Raw genomic sequence first — 22,445 nt, 5'->3', positions numbered from 1 at the left:
ATTTCTCCTTAGAACGAAATCCTAACAGTGAGAAGCAGATCAACAGTCAGATCACAGTACGCGGAGGAAAGAAAGATGGAGCAACGCATATGCAAGGAATTCACGGAATCCACCCTCGGTCTCCGGCGATCAAATCCTATCCGGTAATCCTAGATTCCCGCCCTCTGTTAGAGAGAGAGAGAGAGCAGCTACAAATCTTCCGTAGGGCCCCTCAACCACCGCCACAAGGCGCTCGCAGTTTGCAGAAAAGCCGCCGCTCCCTAGTTGACATTTCGAAGGGAGGGCCTGTGCAACTCACTCCGGCCTTATACTCGATTACAGAAAAGAAAAAAGAGGAAGAAAGGTAGAAGAAGTAAAGAGGAAGGAAATAAAGAAATGGTTGATTGCTAAAAGGGTTGGGCAGTGAGGAATAGTTTAATGACGACGACCATTTGCGATCACAGTAGAGAATCTCCCCAATATCCAAAAAAGCCGATTTTTGTGTGGAAAATATGGCATAGGGGGGCACATACGATCAGATGGCGACCACCTAAATAATAAAAATAATGGCGACAACAACGACAACGGGAACAAAAAACACAAGGGGGGCCCATACTTCCACATCAAAAAGATTTTGCGTGATACTGACGAACGTGATCCAATGAGCGCCATTACCTCTTCCCCCCTCTCACCATCATCTTCTCTTCACCCACATGACCCAAGAAGAAGAAAAATAAAAGCGAAAAAAGCATCTTTTTTCGTCGATGGGTTTATGGTGACGATGGTGGTCTTTCAGAAATTGCAGATTCCGTGTTTTGAGACGCAGGAACAAGATGGTTTATCGATACCCATCTCTGGAATACAACTCCTCATCTGGTACTTTCTCTCGACTTGCTTTTCTGCGGTTTCTTTAATGGCATTCATGGTCTCATGGAGAGTGTTTGGTAGCAGACCAGTCACGCCGTATTCCTTCTTTTCTTTTCGCGGGCACGCCCAAGATTTTCTTTTTGTAAATTAACTTTGCACGGATTTCGAAGGAGAGATGCGCCGTGCTGAATCGTCTGAGTTTCTGCCTCCCTTTCCACGCATAACTCTGCTGCAGTGTCAGACTGCCGAAAGGTAGCGGTCCTCGGGCGTCTCTCTCTCTCTCTCGCCAGAGTTCAGGAGGTGCGCAGAGGGGGCCGATGGGTGGAATCTTGACCGGGGGGAGACCCGAGGCCGAGATATGAGGAGGAGGTGGGGAAGAGCGGCGGGCGAGAGGATGGCGCCATCGGCGAAGAGCCACCGGCACGCGCTGGCCTTGCGGTGGCACAGGAGGGCGGAGGAGGCGAAGGGCGCGGCTAAATCGCGGGTGTCCCGCCCGCTCAGGTGGCTCATCGGCTGGATGCTCTTCTTCGCGGTGGTCTCGCGGCTTATCTACTGCTACTTTGACGCCGATGGGGTGAAGACGAGAAGGGAGTCTCTCGCGGGGATGTGCGACGAGAGGGCGAGGATGCTCCAGGACCAGTTCACGGTCAGCATGAATCACGTACACGCCCTCGCCATCCTCGTCTCGAGCTTCCACCACGGGAAGAACCCCTCCGCTCTCGACCAGGTTGCGCTTGTTTCTTGTTTATATTATGGCTTAATGGGTGCTCTGTTCTCTCACTCTTCTATTGGTAGTGCAGAACACGTTTGCAGAGTATACCGCGGGAACGGCGTTCGAACGGCCGTTGCTGAGCGGGGTGGCGTACGCCCAGAAGGTGGTGCACTCGGAGAGGGAGATGTTCGAGCGGCAGCAGGGGTGGACGATCAAGACGATGAGGAAGGAGCCCTCGCCCGTGCAGAACGAATACGCGCCTGCCATATTCTCGCAAGAGACGATTTCTTATATCGAGTCGCTTGACATGATGTCCGGTGTGGTAATTGTTTTTACTCTTGATCTGGTTTTCAGGCTTTTCATCTCGATTTTGGATGATGGGAGAGAAGTTCTGACGGTGGTATGGTGGTGGTGTTTCAGGAGGATCGTGAGAATATCGAGAGGGCGAAGGCGACCGGGAAAGCGGTCCTTACGAGCCCTTTCAGGCTGCTGGAATCTAAGCACCTCGGCGTCGTTCTGACCTTTCCGGTGTACAGCTCGAGCCTTCCGGCCCACGCGACGGTGGACCAGCGTCTTCGAGCTACTGTAGGGTGAGTTGGAATTTCACATTGCGTAGTGATGAATGAGCTGGATGTAGTGAAGTGCCAGTTAGTTTGCGTAGATATGCTTAGTTGGATGGTCGATCTCTCTGCTCCTTGGATATTGGAACAATTTCGATTTTCTTTTTTTCCTTTTTGTTAGTCAATATGGACAAACCCATCCACCTGCAAAATTAAAACTCCTAAAAAACATGGAGAAACTCAGTTGGATTCGAACCGGAGAGATTTCTACCTTATACGGTGATCACATTTGCATACCCTGAAACAACATCTTTTACATTGGTTAAAATGGTGGCATTGCTCTGTTCTGAATGCTCATTGATGCGGGGAGGCTAAACTTCTGACGCCATAAGAGAATTTGTGAACATGTTCTTGTATCCCCATGCAGGGATCTAGAAGATCCTCAATTACGGCACTGACTGGTGATTGCCAGAGAGAAGAAAAACATGATATCCATCCTGTTGAACAGTAACCAAATGGTTCTGTGGCCATGCCTCAGTTTTGGTAGCACATTTCATTGTTAATCAGGTTATGAACTCAGGGTAGGACCACGTTCAATAAGGGTGGATTATGGGATGTTTATGAGCAGTATTAGTGATATTTACTTAAGAAATGTTTAATGTTCGAGGGACATTGCCCTGACTTTTATTGGGTAGGACCAAGCATGTATGGGCTTTGGTGGCAATGATTATGACGACGCTGCTAATTGGAAGGAACATTTCTGCTGGGTTCCAAATGGTTAATTCAATGTGTTTATATTGTTGGTCCCTTAATTTTCTCTTTAGTGTCACATGATTTAGTTTGGTATCACTTTTCAGTTTTCACCAAGTTTAAACTGCAGCAATTTAGTTGTAGAAAAGCAAAATAGAACAATTTTTCAAATTCACAATGATTATTCCAATGTTTTTGCAAGAATTATGGTTATTTTAAAATTCTGTGGATACTAATATTGGCGAATATATACACACATCAGCTCCGCTGACTGCTGAAAATCACCTGTTTCTGCTTGATAGATACCTTGGCGGAGCATTTGATGTTGAGTCACTGGTTGAGAACCTACTGAGGAAGCTTGCTGGGAACGAGGCTATTGTGGTGAATGTGTATGACATTACCAATAATTCAATGCCTTTGATCATGTATGGACTGCAAAATCCAGATGGTGACATGTCACTCACCCATTTCAGCATGCTTGACTTTGGAGACCCCTTCAGAAAGCACCTGATGATTTGCAGGTGGTTCATCCAATGATCTATCCATGTTTTCACTTATGAATCTTATGATGTTATTTGGTACTATGTTTTTTTTGCATCTCCTGAACAGATACCTTCGGAAGCCTCCCCTTCCATGGATGGCAATCATGTCTTCATCTGGAATCTTTGTGATAGCTGTATTAGTAGGGTATATACTATATGGAGCTGTCATCCACATTGCTAAAGTTGAAGAAGACTACCACAGGATGGCAGAACTGAAGGTTCAAGCTGAATCTGCTGATGTTGCAAAATCTCAGGTGCCAAACCTGTTGACTGGCTGTTCTTATTGCTCTAGTTCCGGATTCATGGTTTGATTTTTCTTGTTTGCCCTTTTGCAGTTTCTTGCTACAGTTTCACATGAAATCAGAACACCAATGAATGGGGTTCTAGGTATGGTATGAGTTTTCTACAAGTGTTTGGTGATTTGCGCATAACCTTCTTTCAATGTGATTTTGGCTCTTTTCTTTTTCTCCTGCAGGGATGCTTCAGATGCTTCTAGACACAGATCTAGATTCAACTCAAAAAGATTATGCTCGAACTGCTCAGGCCAGTGGGAAAGCATTGATAACTTTGATAAATGAAGTCCTTGACAGGGCAAAAATTGAATCTGGCAAGCTAGAGCTTGAGGCTGTTCCCTTCGACCTCCGATCCATTCTTGATGATGTTCTTTCATTATTTTCTGGCAAAGCTAGAGATAAAGGCATTGAGGTAATGTCATCACCAGGGAGGCATATGATAAACTCGATATGTTGAAGCTAATATCATCTCCAAACAGTGAAATGAGAAATTTGATATGTTGAATCTAAGAAACTTTGATATCAACCCATGCAATTGGATCTGTTTTTAACTTAGTGCACCTGTAGATTACGTTACTGATGTGCAACCTAATCCTGGCCCTGATTTTTTTCTGCAATTCCTTACATGGACAAGTGAATTCCCATTTTGTCATTTTTCTACTGATGTGTAGCCTAATCTTGGCCCATAATTATTTCTCTAATCCCTTGTATCAACGAGTGAATTCCCATTTTTAATCCCTTTTCACATTTGTAATTGTAAACAGATCCAGGATGCTGTTTAATGTACCCCTTGGTTCTATGTTTTTTTCTCTCTCTCTCTATCTATGTATATATATATATATATATATATATATATATATACTTATATGGGGTTATCGCAATAGTTGCTTTCCTCTTTTCTTTTTTGGTTATTTAGTCAGGTAGTTCTGTGTGTGTGTTTTTCCTATTTCATCTGTGGCTGCTGGCAGTTTTTGCTATCTCATGCTCTATGTCCTTTATAATCATTTGGCAAAATATATAGCTAGGTGTATTTGTATCCAACAAAGTTCCAGAAATACTCAATGGTGATCCAGGAAGATTCCGGCAGATAATCACCAATCTTGTTGGGAATTCAGTTAAAGTATGTCTCTTTTTCATGCTTGCCCTGCTGTTTGAAAACTGCCATTATCCCAATGATTCTGTCTTATTATTTGAGCTTTTGCAGTTCACTGGACATGGTCATATATTTATTCAAGTACATCTGGCAGAACATGCAAAATCATTGGTAGATGCTAAAGTTGGAGCAAGCTCAAACGGAGCACCAACAGATTTGGCTGTTTCATCAGGCAATCTTTTCAATACCCTGAGTGGATTTGAAGCTGCTGATGACAGAAACAGTTGGGAAACATTCAAACTGTTGCCAGATTCAGAAATATCATCTGACACTTTTGGGGAGTGCGCAGCCACAAATACTACATCCAATAATGTGACTTTGATGGTTAGTGTTGAGGATACAGGGATTGGAATTCCTTTACATGCCCAAGACCGCATTTTCATGCCCTTCATGCAGGCTGACAGTTCAACATCCCGTACATATGGAGGGACAGGGATTGGATTGAGCATCAGCAAATGCCTAGTCGAGCTCATGGGTGGGAAAATAAAGTTCATTAGTCAGCCACATATTGGAAGCACCTTTTCTTTTACTGTTGTTTTCAATAGATGTGACCGAAGCTTAGTGAATGATCTAAAGATCTCTCTACTTGAGGCACTACCTATGGGCTTCAAAGGTGTGAAAGCTATCATAGTTGATGGCAGGCCTGTCAGAGCAGCTGTAACGAAGTACCATCTTCAAAGACTTGGTATGGCTGTTGAGGTTGTGAGCTGTATGAAACTGGCAATCCATGCAGTATTTGGACAAAATGGTTACACAAGAAGCGGGTATGCCTTTTACAATGTTAACATTTAGATTCTGCTATTCCTTTCATGAATCAAATCTTTCTGACACTTAGCTTCAGGCTTGTAGTATTTACAGTAAATCTGGCAACACCTAAAGCTTTGTCTTCCACAGGGCTTTCTTTCCTAATAATGCTAGTGTGTGGTGGACTTAGATGTAGCTTCCATCTACTTCTTTGTTCTTGTTGTCTTTTTAAGGAGCACCCTACTAATGCTCATTTACAAAATTGTCAATAGTTTCTCATTTTTTTCAATAGAGGCTTCTGGATTTATTAACATAAATAAAGCAATTCTAAATTGCAGGAATTATTCTATGTTTTGTTGCTTTATCGTTATGACCATGCTCCATCGAGTGTCTGTAGCAATTGTTTTCCAAAGCTGATTGTCATTTTGAACTTCTGTACAATTTTGAGAATTTCAACTTGTTTTCTGTAACTTCAACCCTTCAGATTGAAAAGACTTTCATGCTTTACCAAATGAAAATAACAAAATTCCAAAGTTGTGGGCACATTATAAACAGTTCTTTCTACGGCTACGAGAAATGATTTGAAATCACTCTTGAACCTCTGGTGGTTCTTTGTTGGTTTTCATCCATTTGAATTCTGATGCACCTCTAGTTGTTTTACTGAACGTAAGAAGCATGGGTGATCCTCTCTTTCCCCACACCCCCACACCAAAACTCCTCGGCTGAAAATTGTACTTTTATACTGTTTTCCCAGGCTATCAGGGAGAAAACCAGATGTGATACTAATGGAAAAGGAGACTTGGTGTCATGATGTTGAGCATGGCTTCTTTCAGCGCCTACAGGACTGCAAACAGAATGGCCGAGTGCTTGAAATGCCAAAGATGGTTCTTCTGGCAACCTCAATCAGTAATGCTGAGTCTGCAAAAGCAAAGGCAGTAGGTTTTGTTGATACTGTGATCATAAAACCTTTGAGGGCTAGCATGGTGGCAGCAAGCCTCCAGCAGGTCTTGGGTATTGGTAATATGCGACAGCAAGGGAAAGGGATTCTCAATGGAACTCCTTTTCTTAAGAGCCTGCTTTTCGGGAAGAACATCTTGGTGGTTGATGATAATGGAGTCAATCGTAGAGTTGCTGTCTTTGCACTAAAGAAGTATGGAGCTAATGTAGAATGTGCTGAGAGTGGAAAAGCTGCACTTGCAATGCTTCAGATTCCACACAAAATTGATGCTTGCTTCATGGATGTTCAGATGCCTGAAATGGATGGGTATGTGTTTCCTTGCTTTCTAAGAATTTAGGTTTCTTATTTTGAATTGGAGTTTTCCTTCACCTTGAGATTGCCATGTACTTGTTAATTTTTCTCTATATCTATCATTGCATTGTTGGTTTATAAGGTCATCATCTGGAAATGGGATCGTGCTCTCCATGTCAGTGTTGATAGTACTTAATATGTGGCTAATGGTTATTTAGTATCTTATTGTCGTCCCTTGTTGAGTGTTGTCTAGAATGCAACTGGATGGACCATTAGGTACCGGGCAATATGGTCACGACCTCTAATTTTTATCCTTTTTCTTGGTGGTGGCTTGCGATGTGTAAAAGTCCCTTCATAATCCTCTATAACATTCAAACTATGTAGTTAAAAAATAATAAAATTCCATAATGACAGCGAAATAAGTGTGACATGTTGACAGTAGATGGTTCAAAGTTTTCATTTTTTTGTGTTAATAATTACCAAAAAAGAAAGATATACACATGCTTGCAAGTGAGAGGAAGAGCTCTGGAGGGATAGTTTTTTGAAAAAGTTGCGGCAAACCATTGATATACATGTTAATCTGCCATTTAACTTTCTCTTTTAATTCAAGGAAAACACTGTTAAGTAGCATCGACCATGTGCATCAGATCTATGACTTCAGTTGATTGCTTAATGAACTGGTAGGGTCTGCCTAGCTCCGGGTTGTCTATCTAAAATTATGATGAGCGGAAGAGCTCTGGAGGGATAGTTTTTTGAAAAAATTGCGGCAAACCATTTAGATATATGTTAATCTGCCATTTAACTCTCTTTTAATTCAAGGAAAACACTGTCAAGTAGCATCTACCATGTGCATCAGATCTATGACTTCAGTTGATTGCTTAATGAACTGGTAGGATCTGCCTAGCTGCGGGTTGTCTATCTAAAATTATGATGACCTTGAACACAATTACTAATGGCTAGCTCCAGTAGGCTGCTATTTGTCAAGTTTCCAATGGCATTTGAGAGTTTACATGTTATTTTCACAGTGAGCTTTTCTGGTCACTGTGGGTCATAACTCACTTTGGTCTAGAGCTATTGAGAAGGACGGATGCTATATTGCAGGAGACTATATTGGAATGGTGGTCAGGATATACTCTTCCATTATGTTTGCCAAATTTTGCTTCAAAAGTTTAACCTCAAAAGTATTTGCATTTCAGGTTTGAGGTGACCAGACGGATACGCCAGCTTGAGAGCCGGGCAAATGAGCAGATCAGAATTGGATCAACATTGCATGCAGGATGGGGAAAGGTTGAATGGCACCTGCCCATACTGGCTATGACTGCTGATCTGATCCAGGCCACTTATGAAGAGTGCCTGAAATGTGGAATGGATGGATATGTCACTAAGCCCTTTGAGGAGGAGGAGCTGTATCAAGCTGTAGCAAAGTTCTTTGATGCAAAACCAGTCCTGGAATCGTAAAAACTCATGAGAGAGAGAGAGAGATCTGTATAGATTCATGTCCTCTGAGAGAACAGCGGGCTAGCTTGATTCTGCTCACAAGTATGCCTCTTCCTCCTGCTTAAGCCAATCGAAACAGGGCTTCGTGCTTACAGGGTTGGAGGAAACATTACTATCACTGTGCCAATGTACAATAAGCTGTCTGTGCTCACCTCCCAAGACTATTCAATGGATTCCTCTGTAATGCATGTAGAAGTCTTACAGCTTGCTGCATGGAAGCAGGGAACCGGGTGCTTCAGCATTTCTGATATTTTTTATTTGATTCTTAGGATCTTAGAAGTGTGAGATATGCTGAATGGTTCCTAAAATTTTGTAAATTCTGTAATTTTTCATCAGATGTTTCTTTAGGTCCTCAGGGTTGTGGTAAGTTTATGTGCAGAAAAAGCCTTGGTCAGAACGTGCATGCTGTATTAAATTTTTTATGGTTCAGGACCGTTTTTCCTAGTTTTGAGAGAAATGGGAATAAGGAATTTCTTCTATAATGTCCGAATTCTTGGTTTTATTTTGGACTTGGCTAGGACTTGGATGACTTTGTCTGAAATATATCAGATTGTAGTAAAACATTAAAATGGTTTAACTAGTTTGGAGAAGATAAAGATGGTTTAACTATATATTTTAACATTAAAAAATATATCAGATTGTAGTAAAACATTTTAAAATAAAGAGGATACAACAATCTGATATAGTAAACTATTTTAACATTAAAAATAACTTTTATTGAAATAAAATATTATTTTGAAAATATTAAGATAATTGGTAATGTGTCAGTGTCCATGTCGGTGTGTCCGAGTATGTCCGCATGTGTCACCAAGGCACGGCAGCCAAAATGGCGTGTCCTTGTGACATGGATGCTCACTTATGCTTCACTAGCGCTACATAAGGATCTTCATGGCCACGAAGAACCCTCTTTTTTGCATTAAAAAAAGGATCTTCATGGCCTAATCTTCTTTGTGGCCAAGATGGGGTTAGTAGCTAGTGATAAAGCCATTCACCAGCCAAGCTGCTAAGTGTGAGCAGCTAAACATTTTATACCCTTCTGTCTATTTGTACAAACAAAAAGCATTCCAAGCACGAGATGATAGAAAGTAGATAAGGAGAATATAATTTAATAAGGAAAATTCCATTTAGTCTTCTACTTTTTGCCCTTAATTTAAAAAATGAACTTAACTTTTATGAAATTTTAGATATGGGCCATACTTTTGATGTAAGCAGTCCAGTAGGGACCTCACGCCAACATCTATGACCTTGACAAAGGTGGTTCTTTTTCCATGACCGTATTCTTCTTTCAAAAATAAAAATACTCATTTATCCTCTTAAAAAGAAAAGCTAGATAGCTTGACTCTTAATGATGAAGATCATTATTGTAATTTGACTTATGATTTAACTTAAGACTGTAATATTTATTTACTATTACTAAAAAAATTTGAGTTAAAAGGGTTAAAGCTTTAAAGGGCAATGATAAATGTAGGCCCTTGTTTGACAGTTTCCATGAAAACAGAGGCCGATATCTAGGACTTCATAAAGGTGAAGCCCAATTTTGAAATTGTGAGAAAAAGATTGGCCGTAAATGGTGATTATAAAAAACGGGGTGATTTTCTTTCTATTCTTTTTAAACTACACACGAAGATATAGTGACAAATATTTGTGTTTTAAAAGAATGTAAAACAAAAACATAATATTTGCCCGCCATTTAAGATGGTAAATATCGTCTGAAATTATTTTTCTCTTCTTTTTTTTTTCTTGGTGTTCCATTTTTAATTTTTTTGTCAATATTTTGCTAATAAAAAAAAAACAAATTTCTCACAAAAAGTTTTTTGATGTTAAATTTTTTTTTTCCGTTTTTAACTTTTGACACTATAGACACATATTAAACAAACAGCCCACAGCAATATACGCAGGCAAAGAGCATATGAGCATGATCCTATATCAACCATCAGGAAGTTCACCGTTGACCGACCATTATAAAATGTGTCTAGCGTAGTAACTGCCTTATAACCAGGCCTCTGCAAATCTCAACACCTAGAGTTCAAAACCGGCGGTAGATTTTTATATATATATTTTTAATTCTAGATAGTTATTTTTTCATAAAAATGGTGAAACCACCCTCGAGATCAGAGACCTGGTTACACTGATTATGCATGAGGTACTGACAGTAACTTTTTAGGACGGTATAAACCTGTGGTAGACCCCTTGCCCTCAAGAAGTGGCCTTGCAATGGCATATGCAAGGGTTGATGCACATGGGAATGAAACCCTAACCACTCGTCTAAAGAATATTGGTAGCTAATACTTTATAGTTATATATTATGAAGCAGGGATCATCATGAAGAGAGCCACCACAGATGCCAAATTTGAACACCTTGACCACCTCTCTGAGTACAAGGGCTTCTACAACAAGTTGGTCCCTCGAATACCTACCAACAGGGACGTGTCAGAGAACCCACTTGTGATGTTCAGGTTGCACATCATACTGCAAAGAAAACCACTCTATTTGTTGCTTTCGTGCTGCCTTTTGACAAAAGAACAATCCTCATCAACTTCTGGCCGTCCCATAGTAGAAATCAGCTTGAATTTCTTGATATTTGCTTTAACTTCTGCATGATATCCAAGTCTTATTTGATGTTACGTATCAAACACCAAGACCTGTTTTTACCTTTTGTTTTGTTCCCACCATAAGCAGTGATATTTCTTCAAAGCACATACACACGAGAGAGAGAGAGAGAGAGAGACTGACTGCTTGCTTGTTTGCAAATGACAAATCTAAAAAGATAGAAACTAAGCACAAAACAGCAGGACCGCATAAAGTCTACTAAAACATCTGTAACTAACTCAACTTTTAACAAGAAATCATTTTATATTATGTTGGTTTTTCCTTTAGATGGGGTTGGACAGGATCAGAGTGAGCGGAGGGATTGATGAAATTGATTGCGGCATTCTTCAGAAGGGGTTTTGCTCTCACATAAATTTGGTAATCAATGAGTAAGCCCTCATATATGTAAGAGAGTAAAAATAGCTAGAGGTTTTTTTACCCCCTGGATAGCCGATAATCCAGTTGCAAAATAGGTTTACCATTTCACGATTGAGCTCATCCAGAATGAAGTGTGCTTCATTCTAGATAAGGCCTTCAGGGCGGTTTCACCTGTTAGGAAGAGAGTGATTCCACCTCTCTCTTCAACGGGTGAGACTCTCCGTAAAACATGGCTATGGAGATCATATGTAATCAACATCTCCCACTTGGCTAGGTGGAACTAATCATGATGCAGGATTTAGCCTCTCACTATTGGAGTATTTTTCATGCATCAATATTCTTAGAATAAGTTATATTCTTAGTTTCTCATCCAAACATATGTCTTTGTTAGACATATCTTAATCTCATACAGGATGCATGTTTTGAGAATATTTTCTCTGATATGCCATTTGTTAAAGAGTCAGCAATCATATCAGATGTAGGTAAATAACTGACTTTAATTTTGTTCTTTTTAATCATATCATGAATATAATGATACTTGACCATTATATATTTACTTTTTGAATTATCTACACCACTCTTCATAAGAGAGATGACAGTTTTATTATCACAATAAATCTGGACTAGCCCATTGGTTATATCTTGCTCCAAATCATTAATGAAGCGGCTTATCCAAACGACAAATGTGGCAGTTGCATTACATGCAATATATTAAGCTTCCTGAGTATAATGAGTTACACAACCTTGTTTCTTACAAGACCAAGAAATTGCTCCTCTTCCGTGGATTTACTATCATCTCTGCTCCCTATAAAGTCAACATCAAAATATCCAGTTAATTTTAAAGAATCAGCTTGAAAACATAGTTTTAAGTTTATAGTCCCTTTTAAATATCGAAATATTCTTTTAAGTGCTTGTCAGTGTGGCCAACCAGAATTACTTTGGTAGCGACTAACGAGGCCAACATCAAAGCTGATATCAGGCATTGTGCATAGCATAGCATACATCAAGCTTCCAACAACTTATGTATAAAGAACATTTAGCCTTTCTTGTCCATGACCAAAACTATCATTCTTACTCAATTTGACACATTTTACCATAGGTGTTCTAAGAGACTTACAATCACTCATTTTAAATTTCTTGAGTATATGATTTAGATACTTTTCTTGACTTAAACTTACAAGTTTGGAGCTTCTATCTTGAGTGATTTTAATTCCAAGAACTTAAGATGTTTCTTCCATGTCTTTCATTTCGAATTGAGAACTTAGTTTTGATAATCATATCATTGTCATTTTCAGTCAAAACAATGTCATCCACATATAGTGAGAGAATAACAAATTTACTCTCACTTTTTCAGACATAAACACAGTGATCAAATTTATTTGCCACAAATCCTAATGACGTAATAGCCTTATGAAACTTTAAGTACTACTGACGTGGTGATTGTTTGAGTCCATATAGGGATTTTTCAACCTATATACTTTATATTCTTTGCCTTTTATTATATAGTTTTTAGGTTGCTCCATAAAAATGGTTTTCTTAAGTTCATCATTAAGAAAAGCGGTTTTAACATCCATTTGATGTAGATCTAGGTTATAGTGAGCTACTATAACAAGAATTATCCTTATTTAGGCAAATTTTGTAACTGGTGAATATGTGTCAATATAATCTAATCTTTCTTTCTGAGAAAAACACTTAGCAACTAATATTGCTTTAAATTTATCAATACTACCATCATACTTGAATTTCTTCTTTAAAATCTATTTACATTCACTGGCTTTCATTTCCTCAGGTAAATAAGTCAATTCTCAGACCTGACTTTTCTTAATAGATTCAATTTTCTCATCCATGACTTTTACCCAGTCTGTTGACTCACGTGAGTTTATTGTCTCACCATATGACAGATTATCTTTCATCTCATCTATATCTAAAGTATAATATAGTTCCTCTGATAGGTAGACACAATAGTCATCTAAGTAAGACAGAGGAGCTCTAGACTTTTTGTGCCCAACCTGAGACTGTTGAGAAGAAGAAGATGGAGATATTTTAGAAGGTTTATCATTTCTTGTAGGTTCTTCAAAGTCATCATAATCATAATACAAATCAAGAGGATCATCTCCATTTATTTTTGAAATAACTTTTTACATATTTTGATCTTCTAAGAAGATAATATCTCTATTTTTTATTAAACCCTTATCTAGGTGGTAAAATCTATAGCCTTTAAATCGTTTAGGATATCAAATAAATATACACCTTATAGATCTGGTATCAAATTTATCTCTTAATTGCTCTATAACCTTTATATGAGCTACAAAACCCCATTTACGAAGGTGACTTAAATTGAGTTTTCTTCATATCCATAATTCATAAGGTGTAGAGACAATAGTTTTACATGAAACTCTATTTAGAACATATGTTATTGTATGTATAACTTCTCCTCAAAATACTTTGGCTAATGAAGTGTTATATAACATGTGCATCTATCCATATCAAGAAGAGTCCTATTAAATATTTTAGCCACACTATTTTGTTGAGGTGTGCCAGAGGTAGTGGTTTGCGATATAATCCCATTAGCTTTGCAATATTTAGATAATTCATTTGAGGTATATTCTCCTCCCTGATCAAACCGTAAAACTTTAATCTTTCTACCAAGTTGGTTCTCAACTTCTTGACAATATTCATTAAATTTATCTAATGTTTCATATTTATAAGTTATAAGATATATATAATTGTATCTAAAAAAGTCATTAATAAATGATATAGAATATTGTATTTTTTATGAGTTTAAGTCCTAAAGAGACTACATATATTAGTGTGTATGATTTTTAATAATTTTGATGCTCTAATAATATTTTGTAGAAAGGGTTTTCTTATCATTTTTTCATAGATACAAGGTTCACATCTATGAAATAAAGATTCATTAAAGTCATGTATTAATTTTAAGTCAATAAGTTTCTTTATCTTTTTAAAATTAACGTGTCCAAGTCCTTGATGCCAAACATTTACATCAACATTAAAGACAATATCAATATAAGCAGAAAGTGATAGAGCTTTATTTATGTCAGAATCATTAATTTTGAACAACCTAATATTTTTGTCAAAAATACCATTAAACAAAACTCGTCCATGTTTTCCTATAGTAACTTTCCCTAGATGAAATATAACCTCAAAACCTTTGGCAACTAGGGGTGGGACAGATACTAATCTGCCTCATGAACGGTACAAACAGGACATTGGACAACAATATATTATTTCTGAAAGTTTTAATCATATAGGTATCAATACCCATAACATCATAGTAGGTGTAATTACCCATGTACACCCGATGTTCACTAGGCTGGTACTCGACCATGTCCACTATTCTCTCATTGGTCATTGCTATATGACATGTTATCTCAGAGTCCACTCACCAATCGAAAAGAGCTTGGTCTACATAAGAGCATTCTGATATCACACAAATTATATCTCACCTCTTTTTTTGCTGACGATTTTTGTTGTTCCTGCCAGTGTTGTTGTTTGATCGACTCTTGCAATTTCTTTTGAAGTGTCCAGTTTTTTCACACTTGAAGCACTTCACATGTGAGGCGGCTTGCAAAATGTTTGACCTCTCTTATCAAATTTGTTATTGCCTTTAAAATATTTTTTCTTAAATTGTGGGCATCAAGAAGAGCTATAGTTGCGAGAGAGAATCTTTAATGAAGTGTAATTCACTTTTTCCATCTTGTTGCATATATTGCTGCTCAATTTTTAGTTGAGCAGAAAGCTCCTCCAAGGTTAGATTTTTAGAATTTAACCTAAGAGTTGTTTGTATCATCTTTCAAGAGGATAGTAGACTATACAAAATGGTGGATATCTGCATCAAGTGAGGAATAACATCCCCAACAATTGTCAGGTCCTTGGCTATAATAAGCATTTTGTTGACATGGTCAATAACATTATCATTTTCTTGCATATGACATGAATTATATTGTTTTAACAGTAATTGTATATGTGCTTCAAAAGTAGTGTTATATTTTTTCGAAATAGCTTCAAACATAAACTTAGTTGTAGGGTAATCTTCAAATACCCTAATAACACTATAAGAAACATGTGGATTAGCGGCGACGTAAATCCGTCGCTAATCCGATGCTACTTCGTCGCTAAACGGTTTAGCAACGGATTAGCGTCGAATTAGCAATGAATAACTTTCATCGCAATTTTTTCGACGCTAAGTAGTGACAGAACTTATCCATCGCTACTGTCGTCGCTAATTTGCGACGGACATGATCCATCGCGAGTCCTTCGCTATTTTAAATTAGCGATGGATAATATTCATATACAAAAAATTCTATTGAAATCGGTTCTACTTTTGTTTATGATGGTTTGTACAAATTAAACGTGAATATCCAAACTCAAGAGTCTTTGACTTCTGAATACGCGTTGGTTGGGAACAAATATAGCATAATTAATGATAAGTCCTATATGCTTTGGCATCAAAGGTTGGGTCATATCTCTAAAAAGAGAATAAAAAAACTCGTAAATGAAGGGATTTGAAAATCCCTAGATTTTACTCATAATGACTCATGTGTTGATTGCATAAAGGCTAAGCAAACAAATACATATAAATAGGGTGCCAAACGTAGTAGTGAGATTGATGGAGAAAAAATAAATTTATCAAAAGAAAAACAAAAATTTTCCTTTTTATTTTCCTTTTAAAAGCATCTGAGCTGAAGAACATCGTGAATTCGATACCCGGGTTGTGCATCCTACACCACAAGGCCGAAGCTGGAAGGATTGCCATAGGTCACGATGAACCTAGCTCATGACTGTTACTGTGGAGGCCTATACTAGCCAGGGCCGGTTGGGTTCACACCCATATAAAAACATTTACATGAGAAAATGCATGTATGTTCACACACAGGAGCAATAACCAACATATCATACATAGGTTAAAAATATAAATGGTTCGGATTGAGGTTGGATGTAGCCAAAACCAAATCTGACTAATCGGACTTGGATTCAGAACGGAGAAAGCTATTACCAAATCCAAAAAAAAATACATGTAATTGGATTTGGACATGAAATCCTTATAACACTAATCAGATTCATTTTTCTTAACGAAAGCCAACTAATAGGATTGAATATTCATTGGCATCCCTAATAGTTATGCACATCCATGACATGTTTGGTGCACTCGTGGGATTCATCCCTATCTTCATACCCCTTTTGAGATTTCATTGATGCCAATTATTTTGATCAAATTAGTTTCCATAGACGTGATCTATGTCGTCCATTTAGTGAAGATGAACACTTGAATAACCCAAATTCGACTTGTTTTCAGAATTATATATTTTGGCAATTAAAAAATCAATGGCTTAGAAAACATAAGAGTCTGTGATTTAAAAAAAAAACAATTTTTCCATAACCAAAAAAAATATATGATCCATGGGTAGAGTTTTTTTTATGATGAGAAACCCTCACCGAAGCAAGGAAAACCCCCGGTCATCATGTAGTGTAAGTAACAAGTGAAGTGAAGTGTCAAGAGTCATGGATTGTGGTCATTAATTTTTGATTAATTGTGTAAATTCGTGATTAGTATTGTCAGAGCATGTGAAAGGAGTCTAAAAGTCATCACAATGGGTATAGAAATAGAAGTGTGCACAAGAGTATCCATTGTTGTACATATTTCTTGAAAATGTAATGGAACGTAAGAAAGAGTGAGAGTATTGGAATACGTAAGAATAGTAGATTTCAAGAGATCTCCACTCTTTTCTATTTGCTTCTTCTTGTTGAGTTGGATGGTAGTTCCCTGTGAATGCCAGAAACAGAATCAATCCTCCTCTTGAAAGCAACTTCACCGGCAACGACTTCATACTCATGTCGATTATGTGCACCTGATGCATGAGCGAAGAAGAAGATCCACATCTATAAGGATTCATTTGGATCTAGTTTATATTTTGCATTTTTATCATTTGGATATTTTGTATTTGAATCATTTTTTACATTTTGGTTCATTTGTAACAAATATTGATTTTTTGTATATTAGATTCAATATTCAGATCTAATTAAATTATTATAAGTTTATCTTTTAAGAGAGTTATCACATTAGATAGTTTTACTTGGTTTAGAATTAGGAAAAATCTCATCTATTTATATATGGGAGATCTTTATAAATGAACAATTAGAGTGTTAATTAATTATGAGATAGTTTCAATGATTTTCTTTTAATTTTTTATCAACTTTTTGTTTTTCATAGTTTTGTAGTTGTTCTAGGATGCCTATTCTTGCGGGGTATCCTCCTTACCACTGCATCAGCACCACAATGGAGCTCATACAAGAACCTCTTCATCACAACATCATAAGAATCCAAATGGACAAGAATGATATAAATGATGAGTGTGTGAGTTCATACTTGTGAGCACTTGAATCCATAAAGAAATTCTTCCCTTCAATGAGATAGCTCACTATAGTCAGTGACTTGGATATGAAGTTTTCCTTTCATAAAATTGATTTTGGTGAGACCCAAGGGGTTTGGCATAGTGGGATGGGGCCTAGGCCATTTGATGGATCACCCATATGCCTACTAACAACACTTACCACATGTGTAATATCTAGATGGGTGCATATCATAACATACATCAAGCACCCAACTGCACTAGCATATGGAATCTTCATGTATTTCTTATCTTCATCATCTTTAGGACATTGGTTCTTACTTAACTTCAACGGTTGCCTAAGATGTGTGCTATGAGGTTTGGAACCATCCATATTAAATCTTTTCAATACCTTTTCAACATATCTACCTTTCGAGAGCCATAACTTGCCAAGCCTTTTATCTCTTATGATCTCCATACCACAGATCTTTTTTACAGCACTTAGCTTTTTCATTTCAAATTCAGAACTCAACATATTCTTTAAAGCATTAATATCAAAAATAATCTTGGTTGCAATAATATATTATCAACATAAAAAGCCAACACTATAAAAAAATCATCAACCAACTTATGCTAATAAACAAAAGAATCATAATTACTACGAATATAATCATACTTAAGCATGCAAGTATCAAACCTTTTATATCATTGTCTAGGATATTGCTTAAACCCGTAAAGTTACTTCTTTAACTTGCAAACATGGTTCTTGTGAACCTTCTTCTCAAATCCTTTTAGTTAGTTCATGTAAATGTCCTCCTCTAAATTACTATGGAGGAAAGCTTTTTGACATCCATTTATTCTAACTCCAAATCAAACATAGCTACCAAAACTAGCAACAAATAAATAGAGATATGTTTTACAACTGAAGAAAATATCTCATTATAATTAATATTATTCTGAGAAAATTCCTTTGCAAGTAACTTGACTTTATATTTAGGAGGCTCTCTTCATGAGGTGTTTCTTTCTTTTGGAACACACATTTGCACACGATGACTATTTTACCCTTTTAAAGTTCTACTAAGTTACATGTATAGTTCTTATGCAAAGACTCATCTTTCATAACACTCAACCTCTTTATATTGTCTTCAGTTTTAATGGCCTCTTGATAAGTGTTCAGGCCCTCAGATCTAACTCAAAGTGCATAAGCAACTACATCATCTTCTTCGTAGCGAATAAGTAGCTGATTTTTTCTTCTTGGTTTATCCTTTGCAATCGAATATGTAGGCACCTCTTGATATGAAAGATCATCCCATGAATATGCTTATAAAGGCTTTGCTCTAAATATATCTTCATTCTCTTTGTTTTATCCCTCTAGCTCTACCTACACTGAAGCTTTAGCATATTTTTTCTTATTTTTGGGTTCACTTCTATTTGCTCTCAACATAGAGTTCTCATTGAAGACTACATCACGACTAAGAATTATTATTTTCGCAACAGGATCCCAAAGTTTGCAGCCCCTGACACCTTTCTTATATCTCATAAAAATATATTGATGAGACTTAGGATCTAACTTGGTGTGTTCTCCATCATGCACATGAACATATGCAAGATACCTAAAAATCTTTAAATTTAAGTAATCTGCAGGCTTGTCACTCTATACATCTTTTGGAGTCTTTAAATCTTCATGAGTTGTACTAGGTGATATATTAATCAAGTATGTTATTGTATTCATTGTTTCAGCCCAAAACTCTTTGTCAATATGTGCACACGATCTAATGCATGTAGTCTTATCTAGCAGTGTCTTGTTCATCCTTTCTACTATTTCATTATGCTGAGGAGTTTCAGGAATAGTAAAGTGATGTGTGATCCCTTCTTTTCTGTAGAATCTCTTCAACTCATCGTAAACTCACCTCCATTTTTCATCCTTAGGTACTTGACATATTTCTTAATATGCTTTTCTACCTCAACTTTCTATTCTTTAAATTTTATAAATACCTCTAATTTGTGGTATAGTACACCAGAACTTACGAGATTAGTCATCTATGAATGACACTAAGTACTCTCCACTAACTTTGGACTTTACTGGGTTGGTCCCCATACATCTGAATGTATGTACTCAAGAGAATACTTGCTCTTATGTACACCTGTCTAAAACATGACAATGCATTTCTCTTCAAGAACACAATACTTGCAAAAATCTAACTTACATGATTTTATGACATGCAACAAATTCTTTTTATGCAATTCAAGCATACCTTTCTCAGTCATGTTATCGAGTCTCATATGCCAAAGATCAATATTGTCTTTATCATATTTCTTCTTATTTTTGGGTCCACTTCTATTTGCTTTCAGCATAGAGTTCTCATCAAAGACTACATCATGACTAAAAATTATCATTTTGGCAACAAGATCCCAAAGTTTGCATCCTTTGACACCTTTCTTATATCCCATAAAAATATACCGATGAGACTTGGAATCTAATATGGTGTGTTGTCTGTCATGTACATGAACATACACAAGACACCTAAAAATCTTCAAACTTATGTAATCTACAAGCTTGTCACTCCATACATCTTTTAGAGTCTTTAAATCTTCATGAGTTGTATTAGGTGATATATTAATCAAGTATGTCGTTGTATTAATTGTCTTAGCCCAAAACTCTGTCAATATCTGCACACAATCTAATGCATCTGGCCATCTCTATTAGTATCTTGTTCATCCTTTCTACTATTTCATTATGCTGAGGAGTTTCAAGAGTAATAAAGTGACGTGTGATCCCTTATTTTCTGTAGAATCTCTTCAACTCACCATAAGTAAGCTCACCTCCATTATTCGTCATCAGGTACTTGATATATTTCTCAATCTGCTTTTTTACCTTAACCTTCTATTCTTTAAATTTTATAAATACTTGTAATTTGTGCTATATTACACCAGACCTTACGAGAACAATCATTTAATAATGACACAAAGTACTCTCCACCATATTTCAACTTTACTGGGGTTGGTCCCCATACATCTGAATGTATGTACTCAAGAGAATACTTGCTCTTATGCACAACTGTCTGAAACCTGACCATGCATCTCTCGCCAAGAGCACAATACTTGCAAAAATCTAACTTACATGAATTTATGACATGCAACAAATTCTTTTTAAGCAATTCAATCATGCCTTTCTCAGTCATGTTATCAAGTCTCATATGCTAAAGCTTAGTATTATCTTCATCCATGGAAGGCGACATAGCAATAGCCCCAACTATGGTTTTGCCAATTAAGTAAGTATAGATTACCCGACTTTTCTCCCTTCGTTAATACAAGAGCACCTCTTGTAACTTTTAAAATCGTATTGGTTGCACTAAATGTGCAACCATTGGAATCCACTGCACCCAAAGATATGAGATTTTTTCGTAACTTTGGCATATGCCATACATCATAAATAATATGAATAACCACATCAAACATCTTTATCTTCACACTATCAATTCCTACAGTCATACATGAAGCATAATTTTTCATGAGAACGGTACCACCATTATATGAAGTATAAGAATAAAATACACTTTTATTGGAGCACATATGAAAAGAACATCCGAAGTCTAAAATCCATGAATCAAAAATAGAATCCATACTTGAAGAAACAAAGTGATTGTTTCTCAAATCTTCGGCATCTGATTACTTTCTTGGCCTTCTCTCAGAGCTTGTAACCCTCTTTCATAAAGTGTCTCAACTTCTTGCAATAATGGCATCTCAATTTAGATTTGTTCCTCGATTTGGACCTGCTACGATGTATGGTGACTATATACGCTCCTTAAGCCAACCCCTACTTTCATTCGGTGTCTTCACAATTAAGCCTTCACTTCTAATCATTTAAAGAAGCCTTGTCAAAAATCTCATTCGAAAGCAATGCAGCAGTAACATTATCAAAATTGATACTTTGTTTCCTATACAAAAGTGTGATCTTCAATCTCTTATATTTATGGTGACAAAGACTTTAAAAGAATTAGAGGCATGTCATCTTCTTTAAGCCTTACATCCATACTCACAAGATTACTCATAATCTTATTAAAGGCATTCAAGTAATTCAGAACACTAGTATCTTTCTTTATCTAAAACTCATAAAGTTGTTGTTTCCAACACAACTTATTAGGTAGGGACTTGGTCATATACAAACTCTTCAATTTTTCCTATAACTCCTTAGTCGATTCAATTTTAACTACATTATGTAAAACCCCAATTTTTTTTTAGTAAAACACTATTTAATTTTTTTTCTTTCGGAAGCAAACACAACGGAAGGCTTTACTTTAAAAACCCTTTTTTAAAACACGGGTTCAAAACCAAGATCCAAAATTTACAAGACAATTGCACATTTATGCAAACTATAAAAGTCATTCCTTTCACATAGAAATATAACTTGTACAAAATGTATAGCAACATTTATATCCATGTACAAAGTTCTTATAACATCAGAAGCAGTCCCAGGTTCAGGTCCAAAAGTCGGCCAAGTTCAGTGCTCCTTGTCGGTTCATTCTACCAAAACATTTTTTGAAAAATGATTCAAGTAATGAGGTGAGACAAACCACAATCTCAGTGTGATCCAACTACTCAACACAAGCGTTACATAGTAGTAGCACGAGATCAAGTTAGTTTGAAAAGCTACTTGGCCAAAAATCTATTTTTCAAATAGGAGGAGTCAATCTTAAACTCATTAGGCATAGACATTCAGGAGAACTCACGTTGTGAAAGAGATTTAGGAGGAGTCGACCCTGCTAAACAAGGAGTCAATTC

The 22,445-nt window shown here is 37.0% G+C and overlaps 1 protein-coding gene across 1 annotated transcript; it reads left to right on the top strand.

The window, feature by feature from the left end:
* The first annotated feature begins 724 nt into the window (after positions 1-724).
* Positions 725-8,833, top strand: LOC149841342 (histidine kinase CRE1-like). Its single transcript, XM_090003774.1, has 12 exons — positions 725-855; positions 1,017-1,573; positions 1,647-1,880; positions 1,979-2,148; positions 3,171-3,389; positions 3,478-3,664; positions 3,746-3,797; positions 3,886-4,115; positions 4,725-4,823; positions 4,908-5,620; positions 6,355-6,864; positions 8,046-8,833. The coding sequence occupies exons 2-12, from the start codon at positions 1,205-1,207 to the stop codon at positions 8,305-8,307; spliced, it is 3,045 nt and encodes a 1,014-aa protein (XP_089859900.1). The 5' UTR covers positions 725-855; positions 1,017-1,204; the 3' UTR covers positions 8,308-8,833.
* Positions 8,834-22,445: the final 13,612 nt, after the last annotated feature.

The sequence above is a fragment of the Nuphar pumila genome, chromosome 4, assembly GCF_984573655.1.
Source record: "Nuphar pumila chromosome 4, dmNupPumi1.hap1.1, whole genome shotgun sequence".
NCBI lineage: Eukaryota > Viridiplantae > Streptophyta > Magnoliopsida > Nymphaeales > Nymphaeaceae > Nuphar > Nuphar pumila.
This window is presented reverse-complemented; position numbering and strand designations above follow the sequence as displayed.